General features: G+C 34.9%; 1 protein-coding gene across 1 annotated transcript; it reads left to right on the top strand.

Annotated features, from left to right (window-relative positions):
- Positions 1-242: 242 nt before the first annotated feature.
- LOC142636235 (inactive protein kinase SELMODRAFT_444075-like) lies at positions 243-6962 on the top strand. Its single transcript, XM_075810381.1, has 12 exons — positions 243-397; positions 944-1063; positions 1590-1738; positions 1853-2084; positions 2775-2929; positions 3012-3106; positions 3282-4324; positions 4572-4732; positions 5075-5151; positions 5234-5381; positions 5605-5754; positions 6456-6962. Exons 4-12 carry the CDS (start codon positions 1904-1906, stop codon positions 6699-6701), a joined length of 2256 nt encoding a protein of 751 aa, XP_075666496.1. The 5' UTR covers positions 243-397; positions 944-1063; positions 1590-1738; positions 1853-1903; the 3' UTR covers positions 6702-6962.
- Positions 6963-19677: the final 12715 nt, after the last annotated feature.

Genomic DNA, 19677 nt, shown 5'->3' with positions numbered 1-19677 from the left:
TGAGAGCGTATGTTTGTAGTTGTAATTAATACATAAACTGTACCACCATTTACATTGTATTACAATTACTGTACTCTTCTTCTTCTGTATACACTCTTTAAATTTTTATTTTTTATTTTACGGTAAAAACTAAAACACTACAGTTATTGCTCCGTTTCTGTCTCTTAAATGAACATTTCTATCTAACACTGTAAAATTTTTCGTGCGGTTCAAAGACCTAAGAAAATCTGTTTCAGCCTTTTGGCACACTCTATTTTGATCTTTCTTTGTTTATAGCTTTCAAAAATCCCATTTCCTCTGTGTACGTACTATTCGGTTTTTATTGACTTTCTGCTCTCTGCTGCTCTGCTCTGATTTGAATCATCAACAACAAGAACAAGAACAAGAACAAGAAATAGTATCTCTCTTTCTCTCACTTTGTTGATATTGTTTTTGATGTTTTTGAAAAAAAGAAAAAGAAGAAGAAGCTTATTGTTATAGATAAGTATATTTTTTTTTTTTTTTGTTTTTGTGCGATTTCACGTGAATCAAATTGATTGCTGTAAATGCTCTTCTTCTTCTTCTTCAATCTATACCTTGCTTGTCCTCTTATTTTTTTTTTGTTTTTAATTTATATATATTTATATATATGGAAAATTATTCAGTTTTTTTTATTTGTTTCGTTTGTTAGCGACTGTTTGGTTGTCGGGAAAGTTTAGGTGAAAAATACAAGTTGTGGAGCCAATGTTGTTTTCTGTTTTTTGTTTTTTTTTCGTAAAAAAAAAAATTATTTGACTCGAAAATGACAAGTTAAAAAGTTGTGGAAACTTGAGACTAATTTTTTTTTTTTTTGAATTCTGCTTCTGAAATTTTCTACAGTTTTGTTCTGAGCAACGAAACAGAGTTGATTTTGTGGTTGGTTGGTGTTGTGTGCTGACCTGATTTGAATCTGGATTTTGTGCAGGCTAGTAGCTCTGTTTTTATTTGAGGCTGATTTAGCTAACTGGCTATAAAGCTTTGCAAACTTTGATTGGAGCAGAGATTCACTGTCATAAACAACCACACACAACAAAAAGAAAACTCTGTACGGTTCCCTTTAACACTCTCGTCATCTCAATGATTTGATTGTTTTTTGGTTTCTTATAGTCTGAGTTATACTATATATTAGTTGTGGCTGGAATCTTTGCCTCAAACTTTGTCCTCAGTTTCTTTTTCTGGGGATTGTGGTAAAATTAATAACAAATATATAGAACAAGAAGAAGAAGAAAAAAAACATCTGGGTTGGATCCAATTTTTTTTTTTTTAAATGGCTGATTCACTTTTTTACCATTCTGAAAACCTGATTGATTTTCACAGCTTTGACCCATTTGATTTGAAGTTTCGTAGTGAGGGTCTACTTTTTTGTTTTTGTGTCGTTTTGCAATTTTGCTTAGTGCTGGCTGGCATAACAGTGTTTGGGGATTCTCTCTAGTCATGTATTGAAACTTGAAACTAAGATAGATAGATGTATGTCTTGCTTTTTGAGCCAAATCATGGGATACTAGATCAAATAAAAAAGTTGTTGCAACTTGCAAATATTTGAGAATATTCACCCTGGTTTTTTCAAACAGGAAAAAGTGAGGGGCTTGCTTTCAAGAAGAGGGTGTTATTTTTTTTTGAGTGAATTGGTGAAAAGGGTCTTGTCATTGTTGGCCCTGCTCTGCTAGTGATGAATGGAATTGTGAGTATGTCGGCTGTACATGTCTTGGAATCCAACAAGGTGGGGGCCTAGTAATAATACAAGTGTATTTGATTTGTGTGTGTGTGTGTGTGTGTGTGTCTTTAGGCATGTGTTTTTAGCCTCTAACTTGAGTTGGATTTCATGGGTTTTTAGAATTGGATCTGTTGAAGAAGGAGCTTTTGGTTTGAATTTGTGGGTGCCCCTATGAGTCAAGAACAGAAGCGAGGGAAGCCGGAGAAAGGCTCTGATGATGCTGAGAAGGTTGTCGTTGCTGTTAAGGCATCCAAGGAAATTCCCAAGACTGCTCTGGTGTGGGCCTTGACCCATGTTGTTCAACCTGGGGATTGCATTACATTGCTTGTGGTTGTTCCTTCACAAGGTTCAGGTATTTTTTTTTCCTTGTCCCATGTTGATTTTTTCTCCTTTACTGCTCAAATATTAATTAACTGGTAGTGATATACAAGTTAATGGTACCTTTTCAACATTGATCACTTTCTTTTAGTCCCTTCTATGTCTAATTATCTGAGGAGGTTAATTGTTATTTTAATTTTGCCTAATGTCAATATTGCTACAGTTTGATCACTAACAGTTGAGTTAGTATTGATTGAATGTATCATCTGTAACGAGAAGGAATGCACTTGATCTTTTCTTGTTCTGTTTCTTGGGTTCTTGGTGCTGGATTGATATTCTAGCCCAGTCTTTAATTGAATTTAAGACAAGCACGAGAACCCTGGGTCTTCTACATTGTAATATTTCTGGTTTTTGTAAATATAAATATTTTACAACTGTGTCATTCATTGTGTTTGGTTGAAACCTTAAAATTTTAGAAGACCATTAGCACGATGAAGCCTTGATTTTTAAGCTTTAAAAGTCCTGTGACTCACCAAGAGCCATTTTGCTCAATTGGCACCTCTAGGTGTTTCCAATAGAGAGACGTCCAGGTTTCAAAACTCTCCTCCCTCAACTATCAAATTATCCAAAAAAACAAAAGCTCCCGTGACTCCTTTTCCATCTCTGATTTTGCTGACTTGTAGATTAATGCCAACTGACATTTAGTTTTGTAACAATTCTTCAGGAAGAAAACTTTGGGTTTTCCCAAGATTTGCTGGTGACTGTGCCAGTGGTCACCGGAAGTCTCATTCAGGATCAAGTTCAGAGCAGAAATGTGAGATTACAGATACTTGCTCCCAAATGATCCTTCAACTACATGATGTTTATGATCCAAATAAGGCAAGTGTCTTATATATTTTCTTATATGTGCAATCTCCATTTGTTTTTCATCCATGCTTCTCATGCTGGTTCCGATTTGCAGATAAATGTCAAGATAAAAATTGTTTCTGGATCACCTTGTGGTGCAGTGGCTGCAGAGGCCAAGAGAGCTCAAGCCAGTTGGGTTGTACTAGACAAGTAATACTTCATTTCGTTTTCTTTTCCACTTTCAAATGCAAAGTGTATGTTTAAGGTTCTGCAGGGACATGATGTCTTGTCAAGTACTTATTTTTTTAATTTCTTGATCTAGAAATCATGTTCTTGTCCTTTTATTTTATACATGTTTTGATCATCTTACTGACCTTTTCTACAGACAGCTCAAACATGAGGAAAAACGATGCATGGAAGAGTTGCAGTGCAACATTGTTGTTATGAAGCGTTCCCAGCCAAAAGTTCTCCGCTTGAATTTGGTTGGTTCATCTAAGAAGCATTCTGAAGTAGCCTGCCCATTACCCTCAGAGATAGACAAAGAATCTGAAAAGAATCCTAAAAAGAAGAATGATTCTTTGAGTTCTATTCGAGGGCCGGTAGTGACTCCAACTAGTAGTCCAGAGCTAGGGACACCATTTACAGCCACTGAAGCTGGAACTTCATCAGTTTCAAGCTCAGATCCAGGAACTTCACCTTTTTTCATCTCAAAGATGAATGGTGATCTTAAGAAAGATGATTCACTAGTCATTGAAGAGAATGAGGATCCTGATAATACTAGTTCCGATGCAGACAGTGAGCACTTATCTTCATCTTCAAGAAGTTTGAGGTTCCAACCATGGATGGGTGAATTTATAAATTCTAATTTTCTGTCCTCACAAGATACAGATGGAAGCTCACAGAGACCTTTTCATAAGCCTCAAGCATTAACGTCCAAAACTTTGGTAGAGAAGTACTCAAAACATGATGGAGAAGCTGGAATAGGAATGCAGCACTATAGAACTGATATGGACTTCAATGGAAATGTTAGAGAAGCAGTTTCACTATCGAGAAATGCACCTCCTGGGCCCCCTCCATTGTGTTCAATCTGTCAACACAAGGCACCTGTCTTTGGAAAACCTCCAAGGTGGTTTAGCTATGCTGAATTGGAGCTTGCTACTGGTGGATTTTCAAAAGCCAATTTCTTGGCTGAAGGAGGGTATGGATCTGTTCACAGAGGTGTTCTACCAGATGGTCAGGTAGTTGCTGTCAAGCAACACAAATTGGCTAGTTCCCAGGGGGATGTTGAGTTTTGCTCAGAAGTAGAAGTTTTGAGTTGTGCTCAGCACCGAAATGTTGTTATGCTGATTGGGTTCTGTATCGAGGACAGACGAAGGTTGCTGGTTTATGAATATATATGCAATGGGTCACTGGATTCTCATCTATATGGTAATTTGTTTGGAATTGGGATTGGCAACATAAATCCCGTTTATGCTATTTCAGTTATTGATTATTTCCATACTTAGACAACAGTGAAGAGACTTTTACTTACGCTTACTTTTACATTGACAGTGTCCTCACTGATCATCATCCTTGTCATTCTTTTTAAATATATTTATTGAAATTAAATTGAGATGCTAATATTCTGGGTAGAAACTCTGGTTGTGAGCTCACCATGGATTTTGGTCTGTTTTAGGACGACATGAGGAGCCATTAGAATGGGCTGCACGTCAAAAGATTGCCGTGGGAGCTGCACGGGGGCTTCGGTATCTTCATGAAGAATGCAGAGTGGGTTGCATTGTACACCGTGACATGCGGCCAAATAACATCCTCATCACCCATGATTTTGAACCACTGGTATGGCAATTTCTTATATATCCTACCTAAATTGGAAAAATTTAAATGTCCAAGTTAATTATGATGGCTTCATTGTTGCAGCCTTCATTGATATTAATCAGGGCCTCTTTTCTTGATCCTCATTTTTTAAAAGTAAAATGGTCTGAATGTTAATTTTTCTAGATAATTATATTACAGCATAGTATGTGGATATTACAAGTTTTCCAAATTTTATTGATCCTCTGGATATTGAGATGAATCTGTATCTGTTTTTCAAAGTGCATGATGAAATTGTTGTTTTACTTATGGTGCGTAGAGAATGTATCTAGTGTTGTGATCTTGATTCAATATTTGTTTTCCAAGGTTGGTGATTTTGGCCTAGCAAGGTGGCAGCCTGATGGAGATATGGGTGTGGACACAAGAGTAATTGGAACGTTTGGGTAAGTATGACAGCTTTTGTTTTTATGGTCTGCTTTCCCCATGACATTACAGAATCCGATAAGCCTTTGGGCTGTGCTGTAGATATTTGGCTCCAGAATACGCTCAAAGTGGCCAAATCACAGAAAAAGCTGATGTTTACTCCTTTGGGGTTGTATTGGTGGAGCTTGTTACGGGAAGAAAAGCAGTGGACCTTAACCGGCCCAAGGGCCAGCAGTGTCTCACTGAATGGGTATGACTTATTAGACTCTAATTATACATCTGGAGGCCTATTAATGTTTGGTATTGAGAACATATTCAGTACTCTATGAAATAAATGATACTGATCAGAAACATGACAAACTCTTGACAAGTCAACAGAAAAGCAAAACAAGTTATAGTAGCTTTTGTTGTTTCCTCCTAGTGTAGGTTCTGTAGTTTTCTTGATTTACATGTGCCTTTTTGATCTGGAGCAGGCACGCCCATTATTGGAAGATTGCGCCATTGAGGAACTGGTTGATCCACAGTTAGGGAATCAATATTCAGAACAAGAGGTCTTTTGCATGCTGAATGCTGCATCCTTATGCATACAACGGGATCCTCATTCCAGGCCTCGCATGTCACAGGTTAGGAGAAAATTAAAAGACTAATAATTTCTCTTCTTACAGGACACTGTACAATAATTAAGATGTCTTACAAAGCACTAAATAAATTGGGGATTTTAATTTATACATCACTAGGAAAGGTTAGAAAACTCCAGTAAAATTCTGAGGGCCAGTATGATGGTATGGAAAATTTCTGTTCTCTGCAGGTATTTTTGAATTCCTCAAGTCTTTATTACCATTTTGGTAAACTACTGGACGTAAGATTAGAAAGGATATGCTAGATTGCTGTAGTATGTGAAGATGTCTAATTGAGGAAAGAAAACAAAATCCCAAATTGCAAACGCTTCCATTGAATGTAGATTAATGGGAGCCTGTTTCTGGAATTTTTTTTTGGTTTTTTTGTTTTGTTTAGTCTTATGATGGGAAGGGGTTCTAAACCTTACAGATAGGAGTCATGGGTTTGGGGATCAGTTTTACTGTGGAATGGTAGAAACCTGCCTTTTAATATCTTGCATGATTGACACCCTTTTCACTACTAACGCCAATGTATTGTTTGTCATTGACAACTTGCCTCCTCAGAGGTTGTGAAGAAATTTGTGAAAATAGTTGTGCCTATGGGCTTATTGATCTTGCACATCACATTTGTTTTCTACATACTTGCTTAATTAGTCAATTGTCACTGACATTTGGACATGCTTTTGCTTACCCATGTTCTGGTGAAGGTGCTCCGCATACTAGAAGGTGATATGGTCATGGATGCAAATTACATGTCGACACCTGGGTATGATGTGGGAAGCAGGAGTAGTCGGATTTGGGCAGAGCAGCAGCAGCAACAGCAACATTACAGTGGTCCCCTATTAAATGAGGCAATTGAAGGGTTTAGTGGGAAGCTGTCTCTTGAAAATTCTAGGCAATCTTATTGGGAAAGGGACAAGGCAAGGAGGACTTCATGTGCTGATGATTTGTAAAAAAAGTCTCACCCATTTAAAATTACATGCTTAGTATGCTAAACATGTACGTTGCCTTTTTTGTATTTTCTTCTCCCACTCATATATTTTTGTCCAATGCATCTAGATTTTGTTTCTGTACAGTAGGAAGGGTAGTAGGAAATAGCAAGGTTTTGTAATTCTTTGGGAAATGAAGGGAAGTTAAACACCAAAATGGCCATGCTCATATCTTCAGTGAAATACGTTTTTAGTTAAATGTCAAGATAGCAGCTCTCAGGAATACTCCCTCTCTCTCTCTCTCTCTCTCTCTCTCTCTCTCATGTTTTCATGTTGGATAAAATTAGACAGTTCTCTAGGTGTTATATCTTGGGTTTTTCAATTAAGTTAAATCATAATTCATATGGTTAAATTGACCAATAGACTCCCTTTTTTTAGTAAGTGAATAGTGACGGATGGGGGGAGATGGAAGTTGAATCACACACATTAGGTATCACAACGTGGGAAAATTATTGGGTAGTTTGGAATATACTATCTCTCTCTACATAGAGGTGGACCTCATGGTGGGTAGGACTTACCCCTACGTAAGAGGGAGGGACTACTCAATAACAACCCTCACAGAGTGTACTAGTACCACTGCTATCGCTCTAACCTCATATTGGCTAACAAAATAGAAAAACAAATGTTATAAATCAAATATTTGTGAGTACATTCAAACAATCTTTTCTTATAGTAAATTATATTAATCATAATAATTCACATTTCCTTTCTTGGACATGTATAATCAATTCTCATATATAATGGTAATACTTAATGAGTATTATATAATGAACTATAAAGATGATTACTTATAACATATTCCCTAGATGAATCAACAACTCTTTTTGTATTACATTTATGGTTAACATCTAAGTAACACTACCTAATAACAAACTTTTCCTAAGTTAAGAAGAACTGTGGAAGCAGATAGTTTAGCTGGCTAGGCCATGATCTAAATCTTGATGTAATCCTTGTCTGCTTGTGGGTGAAGTGACTTGGAGAAAATAAAACTGATCTTATTGTATGCAAATATCAGCATGCAAATATCAGTATGCAAATACTCCATGAAGGAAACATCTGTGATCTGGCTGTGCATTGATTGGCACATGCATCGTCATTATTAGATGACGTGCAGAGCATAATACCAACTGTTTCGAATTTACTTCAATACATGGGACAAGTAACCATCGACGAGACAGAGTACTTATGGATGATTCTTTGAGGCAGGTGATGGACCGAGGCTTTCTTCAACATTATGTATGGTTGGGGTTGAAAGTTGAAACCATTAGCTATTTCAGCTGGGTTTTCTGTCAGTGGTTTTACTTTTATCAATTTGCAAATTCTTTGTCCATTAGGAATAGTTCTCTTTGAGGTTTAAGTGTTAGTTTGTATGGCATTAGTGATATACCTTGTGGTGCCACAGCAGCCACACCAATATAGTTCGAGCCACCTCTGCCCTACCCCACTATCAATTTATTAAAAAAAGAACCATTAGTTTTTTTTCAATAAATCAATAATGATGCCTAAGAGATCACCAGTAAGCTGCTAGTACTCCACCGTCTTGAAGCAACACCTGCGAAGAAAAAAAAGTAGGTGATCGACAGAGAGCACCGGTGTGGTGCCGGCCAAAGACCCTCCGACGATCAAGTTAGAATCTTTAAACAACCCTAGAGTGCCAGAGTTGAGGTAATTGTGCGTACCTTTGGGTCATGAGGGTCTTGGGGTATATATAGTGGTGTGTGGCCGAAATATGCGCCTTGGTGAAGAAGTACTTTCCCTTTTAAAAAGAGTAATTCGCGGATTTTTGCCTATTGTGTTGAGCCCTTTCCTTATAGGAATCTTCTTAACTAAGTCGAACGCGTAGCGCAAGAACTTTCCTTATATTCACATAGGCAGAGGTCAAGATAGGCTAAAAATGAAAGTTGGATTATTCTTTCAGCCTTCACCTGCCAAGGTCGTCAGCCAACGTGTAACTCCTATACTGTCGTCAGCTTGCGTATGCCAACGTGGTCCGTCAGCCAAGGACATCAGCCAAAGACCTTACAGGCAAGGTCGTCACCCCTGACTCGTCCACGTGATCCGTCAGCTTAATGTTGCTGCGTGAGGGGCATGACTATGAATGCTAAAGAGGTGTCAATGACAGTAGTTGACGGATAGCGTATTGTCGTCAGTTTCTTAACGTGCATTTAGTATGTAACGAGCGAACTTCCGTCAGCTTCTTAATGTTCCGTCACCTTGTAATAACGTCATTTATCAATCAATAAACTTTTTTATTGTAATTGGACATCACTTTTTCTTAAAATGAGAAAATCTATTATGTATCGGATACATGTATCCACCCTCTTACATGAGATGTATACATGTAAATAGTTACCTCCCATAGAACTTATTAGGAGTTTTGCGTGGAAAACTAATTACGTGGATCAATTTAAATTATATTGGGGCATTTATAATTATATGGAAACTTCTATACCAAAAATAATGGTATTTGCAAATATAACCTTTACTCAAGTTGGAATTTACAGCCGAGAGATAGTAAGTTGAAATTTACAACAAAGAGAATAAATGTTAATGTAAATGTAAAGGAATTAATTAGAATGAATAATACTTTGATTTTTTTTTTTTTCATTTATCTATTATTGTTATTGATTGATTTTTCTTTATTGCAAACTCTAGCAACTTTTGCCAATTCAAGATGGGGGTTGACTAAAGGTCCTCTGATCGTTAAATTAGTAATAGAATTCTAAACTCAAACTATCAAAGTAATGGTGATCAGACATGGCATACCATGGTCAGTAGGTTTGATTGCATTTTTTCAAGGCAGTATGGGATTCAATTTGGCGGGAATCATGCCCCAAATTTCAAGCTTTGGAGTGTGCCAAAGGTTGCCTTCTTTGGTTGGTTGATGGGATGCATTCCAAGGTAATGTGTCAAAGGTTGCAAAAAGAGAATATATTTGATTGCATTTAATGTGATCGACAGTTGGTGAAGCGTAATAAATGTTGATGTGAAGGGAATTCAACTATGCCACTCTCATTTTGAAAAAAACCTTTATGTATTATGAACCGACTAACGGGAAGATTCCCTTAAGCATCATGTTCAGTTTTTAAGGTCATATAGTTGTCGTGAGGTGACGTGGCCGGTCGGTCAAGAGGGTTGCGGAGCACTGGTAAGGTAGTTTCAAATATTACGATGGTCTTCAACCTGGGCGTGCATCCTGCTGGGTCCAGCCTCAAGACTCATGGGCCAGTACTGGAGTCCTACTTGGGAGCCATTTGGGGCTAGCTCTTGGGCCTAACAGGCCCAAATTCAATTATAGGCTCTACTCCTCTCCAGATATCAACCCAATTTCTTGGGCAGTAAGGCTAATTGTTTGTCACTGCTGGTACGAATAGTATACCTATGACAATTAATTCACTTTAATTTGTTGGTTTAGTGTACATTGACCTATCATGATAAATAATTAAATGGATGTTGAATAATACTAAGTGTTGATCACTATAAAACATTACCTAGCTAAAGAAACAGGCACTGTGTGCAATTGGGTTTGGGACGTAACATAGTGCACCTAGCCTCGAAAAGAAATTATGCCTTTAAAAGCTACAACCTATAACTTAAAAGAGTTTTTACAAAGTTTCTATTTACCAATTCCTGGTATTGTATATCCCAATTCCTAACCACAAGTCTTTTTAGTTTGAAGCAAAAGTTTAGTAGTAAGAGGGAACAACTGAGTAATTTCCATAAGTGAATGGAATTATTGTCCTTGAGAGATTTTGTTACTAATAACTAATGAGAGAATTTTTTGTTTTGATGAAATAAAGATACTCTAGAATTATTAAAATTCTACTCATTTATTTTGCAAGAGTGAATTGTATTTTGTCACGTCATCAACATTTAAACAAATATTGATTATCATAGTTTCCTTATCAATTTAAATTAGAGATGATATTGAGAAGCTTAATTTTTTTTTTTTTTGACAAACACACACACATATAAGGGATGGAAGATGAGAAGCTTAATTTTGTTGCGACAAGGATCATGATGTCTCACTAAGGCTTTAAACACTCCACATCTTTAGGAATTGTAGACAACAAAAATGAAAAATTACAATCGATACAATCTTAGTGAAACTTGAATGGTTTAGCTACTATCTTGTAACAATTTCTAAAACTGCAATTTCCTACAACTTTAAACATTCGAGTTTTGAAACTCATATAGTCATATGGTTAGATTGACCAAAAGACTATTTCTTTTATTTGTGGGAGAAGGGGGAGATGGAGTAAGAATCAAACACATCATGTACAACATAGTGTACTAGTACTAGCGGGCTATCACTTCAACCCCATATTGACCAACAAAACGCAAAAACAAATGTTATAATAAATGCAATTAAGTTAGTCAAAATAATAAAACGTTTGTGAGTTCATTTGAACAATCTATTTGTATAGTAAATTATATCACTCGTAAAAATTCACATTTTCTTTCTTAAGATGCATAATATACTCAATTCTCAAATACAATAGTACTACGTAATCAGAATTACATTTGAATAATAAAGATGATTGTTTATAAAATATTTTTGGATGAACTTGTAATATACTTGCACATCGCCAGTTAAATTAGTAACTCTTTGTATTACATTGGTAAATACAATTATATTTTTTACTTTAATTTGGGAATTTTACTTTATGTCGTGTAGGGGTGGCAAATCTAACTATGCAAATACTCCAAGAATGAAACTTGTGTGATGACTGATGTGGCTGTGCATTGATTGGCACACGCATCATTATTAGATCTATAGGTGCAGATGACTTGCAGTTGCAGGTCATGATATAACTATTTCGGATTTGCTTCAATGCGTGGGACAAGTAACAATCGAGCCACAGTACTTATGGATGATTCTCTGAGGCAGGTGACGGACCGAGGCATTCTTCAACATTAAATATGTATGCATTGTTGGGGTTTTAAGTTGAAACTTGAAACCACTAGTTATTTCAGCTGGGTTTTTGTCTTTGGTTTTATCAATTTGTAAATTCTTTGTCCATTAGCCCTTTCAGGTTTAAGTGATAGTGAATGCGTTTGGATAGGAGGGCTGCGTCCACGTCTGGCCAGTTTTTTTTTCCACGCGCATGTGTCACTGTTCATTGGTCATGAACAGTGATTTTAGGCCAATGAACAGTATTTTTTGGGATGAACAGTAATTTTTACACATTAAAAAATTATTTTTGTACAGTATTTTCAGTTTTCAGTTTTCAGCAATAAGTTCTATCCAAACGGACTCAGTATGACATTAGTGATATACTTTGTGGTGCCAGACCACTATAGTTCGAGCCCCTACCTCTGCCCTACCCCACTATCAATTTATTCATAAAAAAAGCATTAGTTTTTTTTTTTTTTCAATAAATTAATAAGCTTTTTGATTGTTTGAGGGCACTAGTCTCCTTAAAATGAGAAAATTTATTATCATATACATGTATCTACTCTCTTACATGGGATGGATACATGTAAATAATCATCTCCCTTAGAACTCGTTGGAAGTCTCGCATGAAAACCAATTACGTGGATAAATTTAAATTGCATTATGGGACATTTATAATTTTATGAAAATTTCTATACCAAAAATAATGGCATTTGCAAGTATAACCCTTACTCAAGTTGGAATTTACAGCAAAGAGAATAAATGTTAATGCAAATATAAAGGAATTAATTAGAACGACAAATAATTCGTTTTTTTTTTTCATTTATCTATTATTGTTACTAGTATGTAACCCGTGCTTACGCACAAAAATAATAAATATTTGAAGTGGTGCTATTTATGTTAGCTTGAGGTATTAAACATATAGGACATTAGTTCAATCAAGATATTTAAAACTACTAAAATGGTTTTTCTTTGCAATTTTTATGATATTAGTATCGTCAAGTTTCTCAGTACATTGCTATTATGAATTTATGATTGGACACTATATATATAATACCAATTCACAATCATTGTACGTGAAATTCTACTAAATATAATACAAAATAAAAAGAATAGATTAGTCCAATAGTATCTCCTAAATTGAATGGGGATAGGTGCATGAAATCGTTCAATTCAATTACAAATTTTTAGGTTCAAGATCTTCGCATAAATTTTTTTGAATAGAAACAATATAAAAAAATATGCTCATTAGTCTAGAGAAAAGAATAATAGCAAAAATCTAAACAATTTATTTTTTACGGAAAGTTAACAAAAGCAAATTTCAATTTTGATTCTAATTGAATTTTCTTTAAGCTTTGGTTTAATACATATATATATATATATATATATATATATATATATATATATATATATATATTACTTAGTTAATAATGGACTGTACATAGTCATAATATATTACATAAATAATTTATAAATTTGAATTATTTTCAGTTTAATAAAAAATGGCTCATAAATATAAAACCATTCAAACTCTCATTTCCTCTAATATATATTGGGTAATCTGGGAGAATACTTCCTCCCTCACATAAAGGTGGGTTCTATGGCAGATAAGACCCACCCCTATGTAAGAGGGAGAGCGTATATTTTTAGAGTACCCAATAACAATCTTCACAGAATGTATTAGTACTACTTTATTGCGCTATTACTCAAACTTCATATTGCCCAATATAATACAAAAATAAATGTTATATAATCAAATATTTGCGCATTCATTCAAACGATCTATGTGTACAGACAATTATATTAATTGAAAAAATTCACATTTTCTTTCTTGGAAATGTAGTATAGTCAATTCTCAGATATAATGGTACTACTTAATGAGTATTATATATGAACTATAAAGATGATTAAACATCTAAGTAACTCTATCTTAAGAAACTTTCCGAAGTTAAGAAGAACTGTGGAAGCAGATAGTTTAGCTGGCTAGGCCATGATCTAAATCTTGATGTAAGCCTTGCCTGCTTGTGGGTGAAGTGACTTGGAGAAAATAAAACCGATCTTATTGTCTCATATTAAGGGTAGCAAATATCAAAATGCAAATACTCCATGAAGCTAGGAAACATCTGTGATCTGGTTGTGCAATGATTGGCACATGCATCATTATTATTAGATGGCAGTGTATGATACAACAGTTTCGGATTTACTTAAATTACGTGGGACAAGTAAAATTAACCATCGTTGAGACAGAGAGTAGTACTTATGGATGATTCTTTGAGGCAGGTGATGGACCGAGGCTTTCTTCAAAATATGTATTCTTGGGGTTGAAAGTTGAAACCATTAGTTATTTCAGCTTGGTTTTTTTTGTCTGTGGTTTTATCAATTTGCAAATTCTTTGTCCATTAGTAACGGTTCTCTTTGAGGCTTAAGTGATAGTGAGGCATTGGTGATATACTTTATGGTGCCAGTTCAATATAGTTCGACCCCCACCTCTGCCCTAGCCCACTATCAATTTATTTTTTATTTTTAAAAAGATTTGTTCTTTTCAATAAATAAATAAGCTTTTTGATTGTTTTAGGTTACCACTTTTTTTAGAACGAGAAAATCTACCATGTATCGAATATATGCATCTATCTTCTTACATGGGTTGATACATATAAAAAACCACATTTCTTAGAACCCATTGAGAGTCTTGTGTGGAAACCAATTACGTGGATTAATTTAAATTGCAATATGTGGCATTTATAATTTTATTGAAATTTCTATACCAAAAATAATGGTATTTGCAAGTATAACCCTTCACAAGTTGGAATTTACAGCAAAGAAAATAAATGTAAATGAATTGATTAGAACGGCCAATAATTTGGATTTTTTTTTCTTTCATTTATCTATTATTTTCATTGATTGATTTTTCTTTATTGCGAACTCTAGCAACTTAGGCCAATTCAAGATGGGGGTTGACAAAAGGTGCTTTGATTGTTAAATTAGTAATAGAATTCTAAACTCAAACTATAAAAGTAATGGTGATCAGACATGGCATAACTTAGTCAATAGGATTGATTGCATTTTTTAAGGTAGTATGAGATTGATTTTTGGGGGAATCATGCCCCAAAAATCAAGCTTTTGAGTGTGCCGAAGGTTGCCTTCTTTGGTTGGTTGATGGGATGTATTTTAAGGTGGGGTAAATATTGGGTATTCTCCAAAATATTAGGATGTATTTAATAATTTTCCCTTAAAGTGATGTGTTTAAGGTTGCAAATAGGGAATATGTTCAAATTGCATTTAATTATTTAATGTAATTGACAGTTATTCAAGTGTAATAAATGTTGATGTGAAGGGAGTTCAGTCGCGCATAATTGACTCTCATTTTAAGGAAACTTGTCTGAACTATGGACTGACTAAGGAGAAGATTCCCTTGAGCACCATGTTGAGTTCTTCCGGTCATATAGTTCACGTGAGGTGACGTGGCCGGTCGGTCAAGAGGGTACTAGAAGCCTGAGGACCGGTGAGGTAGTTTCAAATGTTAAAATGGTGTTCAACCTGGGCGTGCATACTGCTGGGTCCAGCCTCAAGGCTCATGGGCCAGTACTGAAGTCCTACTTGAGAGACATTGGGCCTGATAGGCCCAAATTCAATTATAGGTTTGCGTGGGACAAGTAACAATTGAGCCATAGTACTTATGGATGATTCTTTGAGGCAGGTGATGGATTGAGGCATTCTTCAAAATTAAAGACTAAATATGTATTGTTGGGTTTAAAGTTGAAACCATTAGTTATTTCAGCTGGGTTTTTGTCTGTAGTTTTATCGATTTGCAAATTCTTTGTCCATTATTAGTAATAGTTCTCTATGAGGTTTAAGTGATAGTATGACACTAATGACATACTTTGTGGTGCCAGACCAATATAGTTCGACCCTCAGCTCTGCCCTACCCCACTGTCAACTTTTTTTTTATAAAAGCACTAGTTCAATAAATCAATAAGCTTTTTGATTGTTTTAAGGCATCGCTTTTCTTAGAACGAGAAAATTTATCATGCATCGGATACATGTATCTACCCTTTCACATGAAATGGATACATGTGAATAATCACATCCCTTAGAACCCATTGAGAGTTTTGCGTGAGAATCAATTACATGAGTCAATTTAAATTGCACTGTGGGGCATTTATAATTTTATTGAAATTTCTATACCAAAAATAATGGTATTTGCAAGTATAACCTTACTAAAGTTGGAATTTACAGCAAAGAGAATAACTATTAACGTAAATGTAAAGAAATTAATTAGAACGACCAATAATTTGAATTTTTTTTTTCATTTATGTATTATTGTTATTGATTGATTTTTCTTTATCGCAAACTCTAGCAACTTTGGCCAATTCAAGATGGGGTTGACTATTTTCTAAAAAAAAAAAGAAAAAGAAAGAAAGAAAGAAAGAAAGAAAGAATATGGCGTTGAAAGGTTCTTTGGTTGTTAAATTAGTTATTGAATTCTAAACTCAAACTATCAAAGTAATGGTGATCAAACATGGCATACCTTAGTCAGTAGGATTGATTGCATTTTTTAAGGTAGTATGGGGTTGATTTTTTCGGGAATCATGCCCCAAAAATCAAGCTTTGAGTGTGCCAAAGGTTGCTTTCTTTGGTTGAATACAAATCCTTTGTATTACTTTCTGTGTTCCACCTTATATTTTACTAATTACAACTTGTCATGTGTTTATTTTTTTTTTTCATTTTAAACTTTGATTGTTTTATAAGGAAAGTTAAACAAATACATGACAAGTTGTGATTGATGGAATATAAAGTATAACACAAAAAATGGTATAGAATATTTATATTCTCTTTGGTTGGTTGAAGGGATGTTTTCTAAGGTGATGTGTCTAAGGTTGTAAATAGGGGATATAATCAAATTGCATTTAATGATTTAATATTTTAATGTGATTAACAGTTGGTGAAACGAAACAAATGCTGATGTGAAGATAAGTCAATTGTTGGCCTTTATTTTGAAAAACCCTGTGTATGAACTATGTACGGACTAAGGAGAAGATTCCCATGAACACCGTGTTGAGTTCTTCCGGTCATATAGTTTGTCACGAGGGGATGTGCCTGGTTGATCAAGAGGGTACTAGAAGCTGAGCACCGGTAAGGTAGATTCAAATTTTATAATGGTGTTCAACCTGGGCGTGCATCCTGCTGGTCCAGCCTCAAGGCTCATGGGCCAGTACTGACGTCCAAGTTAGGGGCTAGATCTTAATTCAATGATAGCCTTGCTGGGCCCACTCCTCTCCAGAAATCAACCCAATTTTTCTCGTTCAATAAGGCTAATTGTTTATCACTGCTAAAGAAACATTAATCACTATAAAACATTAACTAGCTAAAGAAACAGGCACTGTGCGTAATTGGGTTTGGGACTAACATAATGCACCTACCCTCAAAAACAAATTATACCTTTAAAAGCTACAACCTATACATGTAAAGCCAAATAACTTAAACGAGTTTTTCACAAAGTTTTTAGTTACCAATTCCTCGTATTGTCATCACAAATTTTCTGTATATCCCAGTTTCTAACCATAGGTTTTTTTAGTCTGAATTTCTCAAAAAAAGAAAAAGAAAAAAGAAACGTCTTTTATGGTCTGAAGCAAAAGTCAAGTAATTTCCGTAAGTGAATGAAATGATTGTCCTTGAGAAATTCTTAGTTACTAATGATTAACAAGAGACTTTATTGTTTTTATTGAATTAAAGATGCTCTAGAATTTTTAAAATTCTACTCATTTGTCTATTTTGAAAGAGTGATTTGTATTTTGTCACGTCATCAACATTTAAACAAACATAGATTATCATCATTTCCTTATCAATTTAAATTAGAGATGATGTCGGGGAGCTTAATTTTGTTGTGACAAGGATCATGATGTCTCACTAAGGCATTAAACACTCCACATCTTAGAAATTGAAGACAACAAAAATGAAAAATCACAACCAACACAATCTTAGTCAAACTTGAACGGTTTAACCACTATCTTGTACCAATTCTTAAAATTGCAATTTCCTATAGCTTTACACAATCGAGTTTTGGAACTCATAATTTAAACATATGATTAGATTGACCAATAGACATTAAAAAAAAAAAAAAAAAAGTAAATAGTGGAGGAGGGGAGGGAGATGGAGTTTGAATCAGACACATTAGGTACCACACAGTGTACTAGTACTAGCGGACTATCACTTGGCCCTCATATTGATCAAAAAACACACCAAAAAAAAGAAAAAGGTTATAATACATGCAATTAAGTTAGTCAAAATAATTAATATTTATGAGTTCATTCAAACAATCTATTCATATAATAAATTATATCACTAGTAAAAATTCATATTTCCTTTCTTAAACATGTAATATAATCAATTATCAAATATAATAGTATTACTTAATGAACTATAAAGTTGATTGTTTATAAAATATTTTTATTTGAACTTGTAATATATCTGCGCAGCGCAGTCCATCCACTGGTTGAATCAACAATTCTTTGTATTATTTTGCTCAATACAGTTATATCGTGGACTTTAATTTGGTAATATAACATATAACACCTAAGTAATTCTGCCTAAGAATCTTTGTCTCCTACAGGGGTGGCAAATATCACTGTGCAAGAACTCCATGAAGGAAACTTCAAACTTGTATGATATGGCTGTGCATTGATTGGCACATGCATCATTATTAGATCTATAGGTTGCAGTGCAGTCTGTGCAGTGCAGATGACTTGCAGGTCATCTGGTCATGACATAACTATTTTGGATTTGCTTCAATACGTGGGACAAGAAACAATCGAGCCACAGTAGTACTAATGGATAGATTCTTTGAGGCAGGTGATTGACCGAAGCATGCTTCAACATGAAGACTATTATTTCAGCTGGTTTTTTGTGAGTGGTTTTTTGCATGGATTTTATCAATCTGCTAATTCTAATGAACTTCATTAGTAATAGTTCTCCTTGAGGTTTAACTGTTTGATAGCTTGTATTAGTGATATACTTTGTGATGCTTGATCAAATATAGTTCGAGACCCACCTCTGCCCTACCCCACTATAAATTTATTTATTTTTTAAAAAAAGCATTAGTTTTGTTCAATACGTGGATTAATTCAAATTGCACTGTAGGGCATTTTTAATTTTTATGGAAATTTCTATTCCAAAAATAACGGTATCCCCAAGTATATCTCTAACTCAAGGTAGAATTTACTACAAAGAGAATAAATGTTAAGGTAAAAGAATTAATTAGACCTACCAATAATTAATAATTTAGTGTTTTTTTTTCATTTATCTATTATTTTATTGATTTATTTTTCTTTTTTGCAAACTCTAGCCTTTTCATAGTCATTGTTGTCAAAGTTGAAACATGCTTTGCAGGCATGTTGACGAAGGAGGAACGGTAAGGAATTGTACAAGTCAATTGAACAACATTAATTTTTATCAAAATATTACCTTCTCACTTATAGGGGAGCAAATGTTTGTACAACCAAGGCCAACTGAAGATGGGGGTTGAAAAATGGTGCTCTGATTGTTCAAAGTAATGGTGATCAAACATGGTGTACCTTAGCCATTAGGTTTGATTGCATTTTTTACGGTAGTATGGGATTGATTTTGGTGGGAATGATGCCCCAAAAATCAAGCTTTCAAGTGCGTTGAAGGTTGCCTTTTTTGGTTGGTTAATGCCTTGATGGTATGTATTCTAAGGTGATACGTTAGTTGTCCAAAATGTGTGAGGGTTCTGTACCAGTTGTCTTCTGAATGTGCAGAAAATATTCGCTTCCGGATTCATTGCTGACAATAGATATAATGAAACTGAGGAAAATGACGAAGCTATCATGCAATGCATAGTTGGTAGCTTGAAGAAAGTGTGACGGCAATCGAAATTGGGGAAAAGGGTGACAAAGACTCTCATTTTGAGAAAACTTGTGGACTATAGACCAACTAAGAGGAAGATTCCCTTGAGCACCATGTTGGGTTCTTCAGGTCATATAGTTCGTCGTGAGGTGACATGGCTGGTCGGTCGAGAGGGTACTA

The sequence above is a fragment of the Castanea sativa genome, chromosome 5, assembly GCF_040712315.1.
Source record: "Castanea sativa cultivar Marrone di Chiusa Pesio chromosome 5, ASM4071231v1".
NCBI classification, from domain to species: Eukaryota; Viridiplantae; Streptophyta; class Magnoliopsida; order Fagales; family Fagaceae; genus Castanea; species Castanea sativa.
The sequence above is the reverse complement of the archived record's forward strand: the minus strand, read 5'-3'. Positions and strand labels throughout refer to the sequence as shown.

Coding starts and splice junctions, on each gene's coding strand:
- LOC142636235 (XM_075810381.1), top strand. CDS start 1,904: ATGAGTCAAGAACAGAAGCGAGGGAAGCCGGAGAAAGGCTCTGATGAT. Junction 3,107..3,281: donor AGTTGGGTTGTACTAGACAA/GTAATACTTCAT, acceptor CCTTTTCTACAG/ACAGCTCAAACATGAGGAAA. Junction 5,755..6,455: donor CCAGGCCTCGCATGTCACAG/GTTAGGAGAAAA, acceptor GTTCTGGTGAAG/GTGCTCCGCATACTAGAAGG.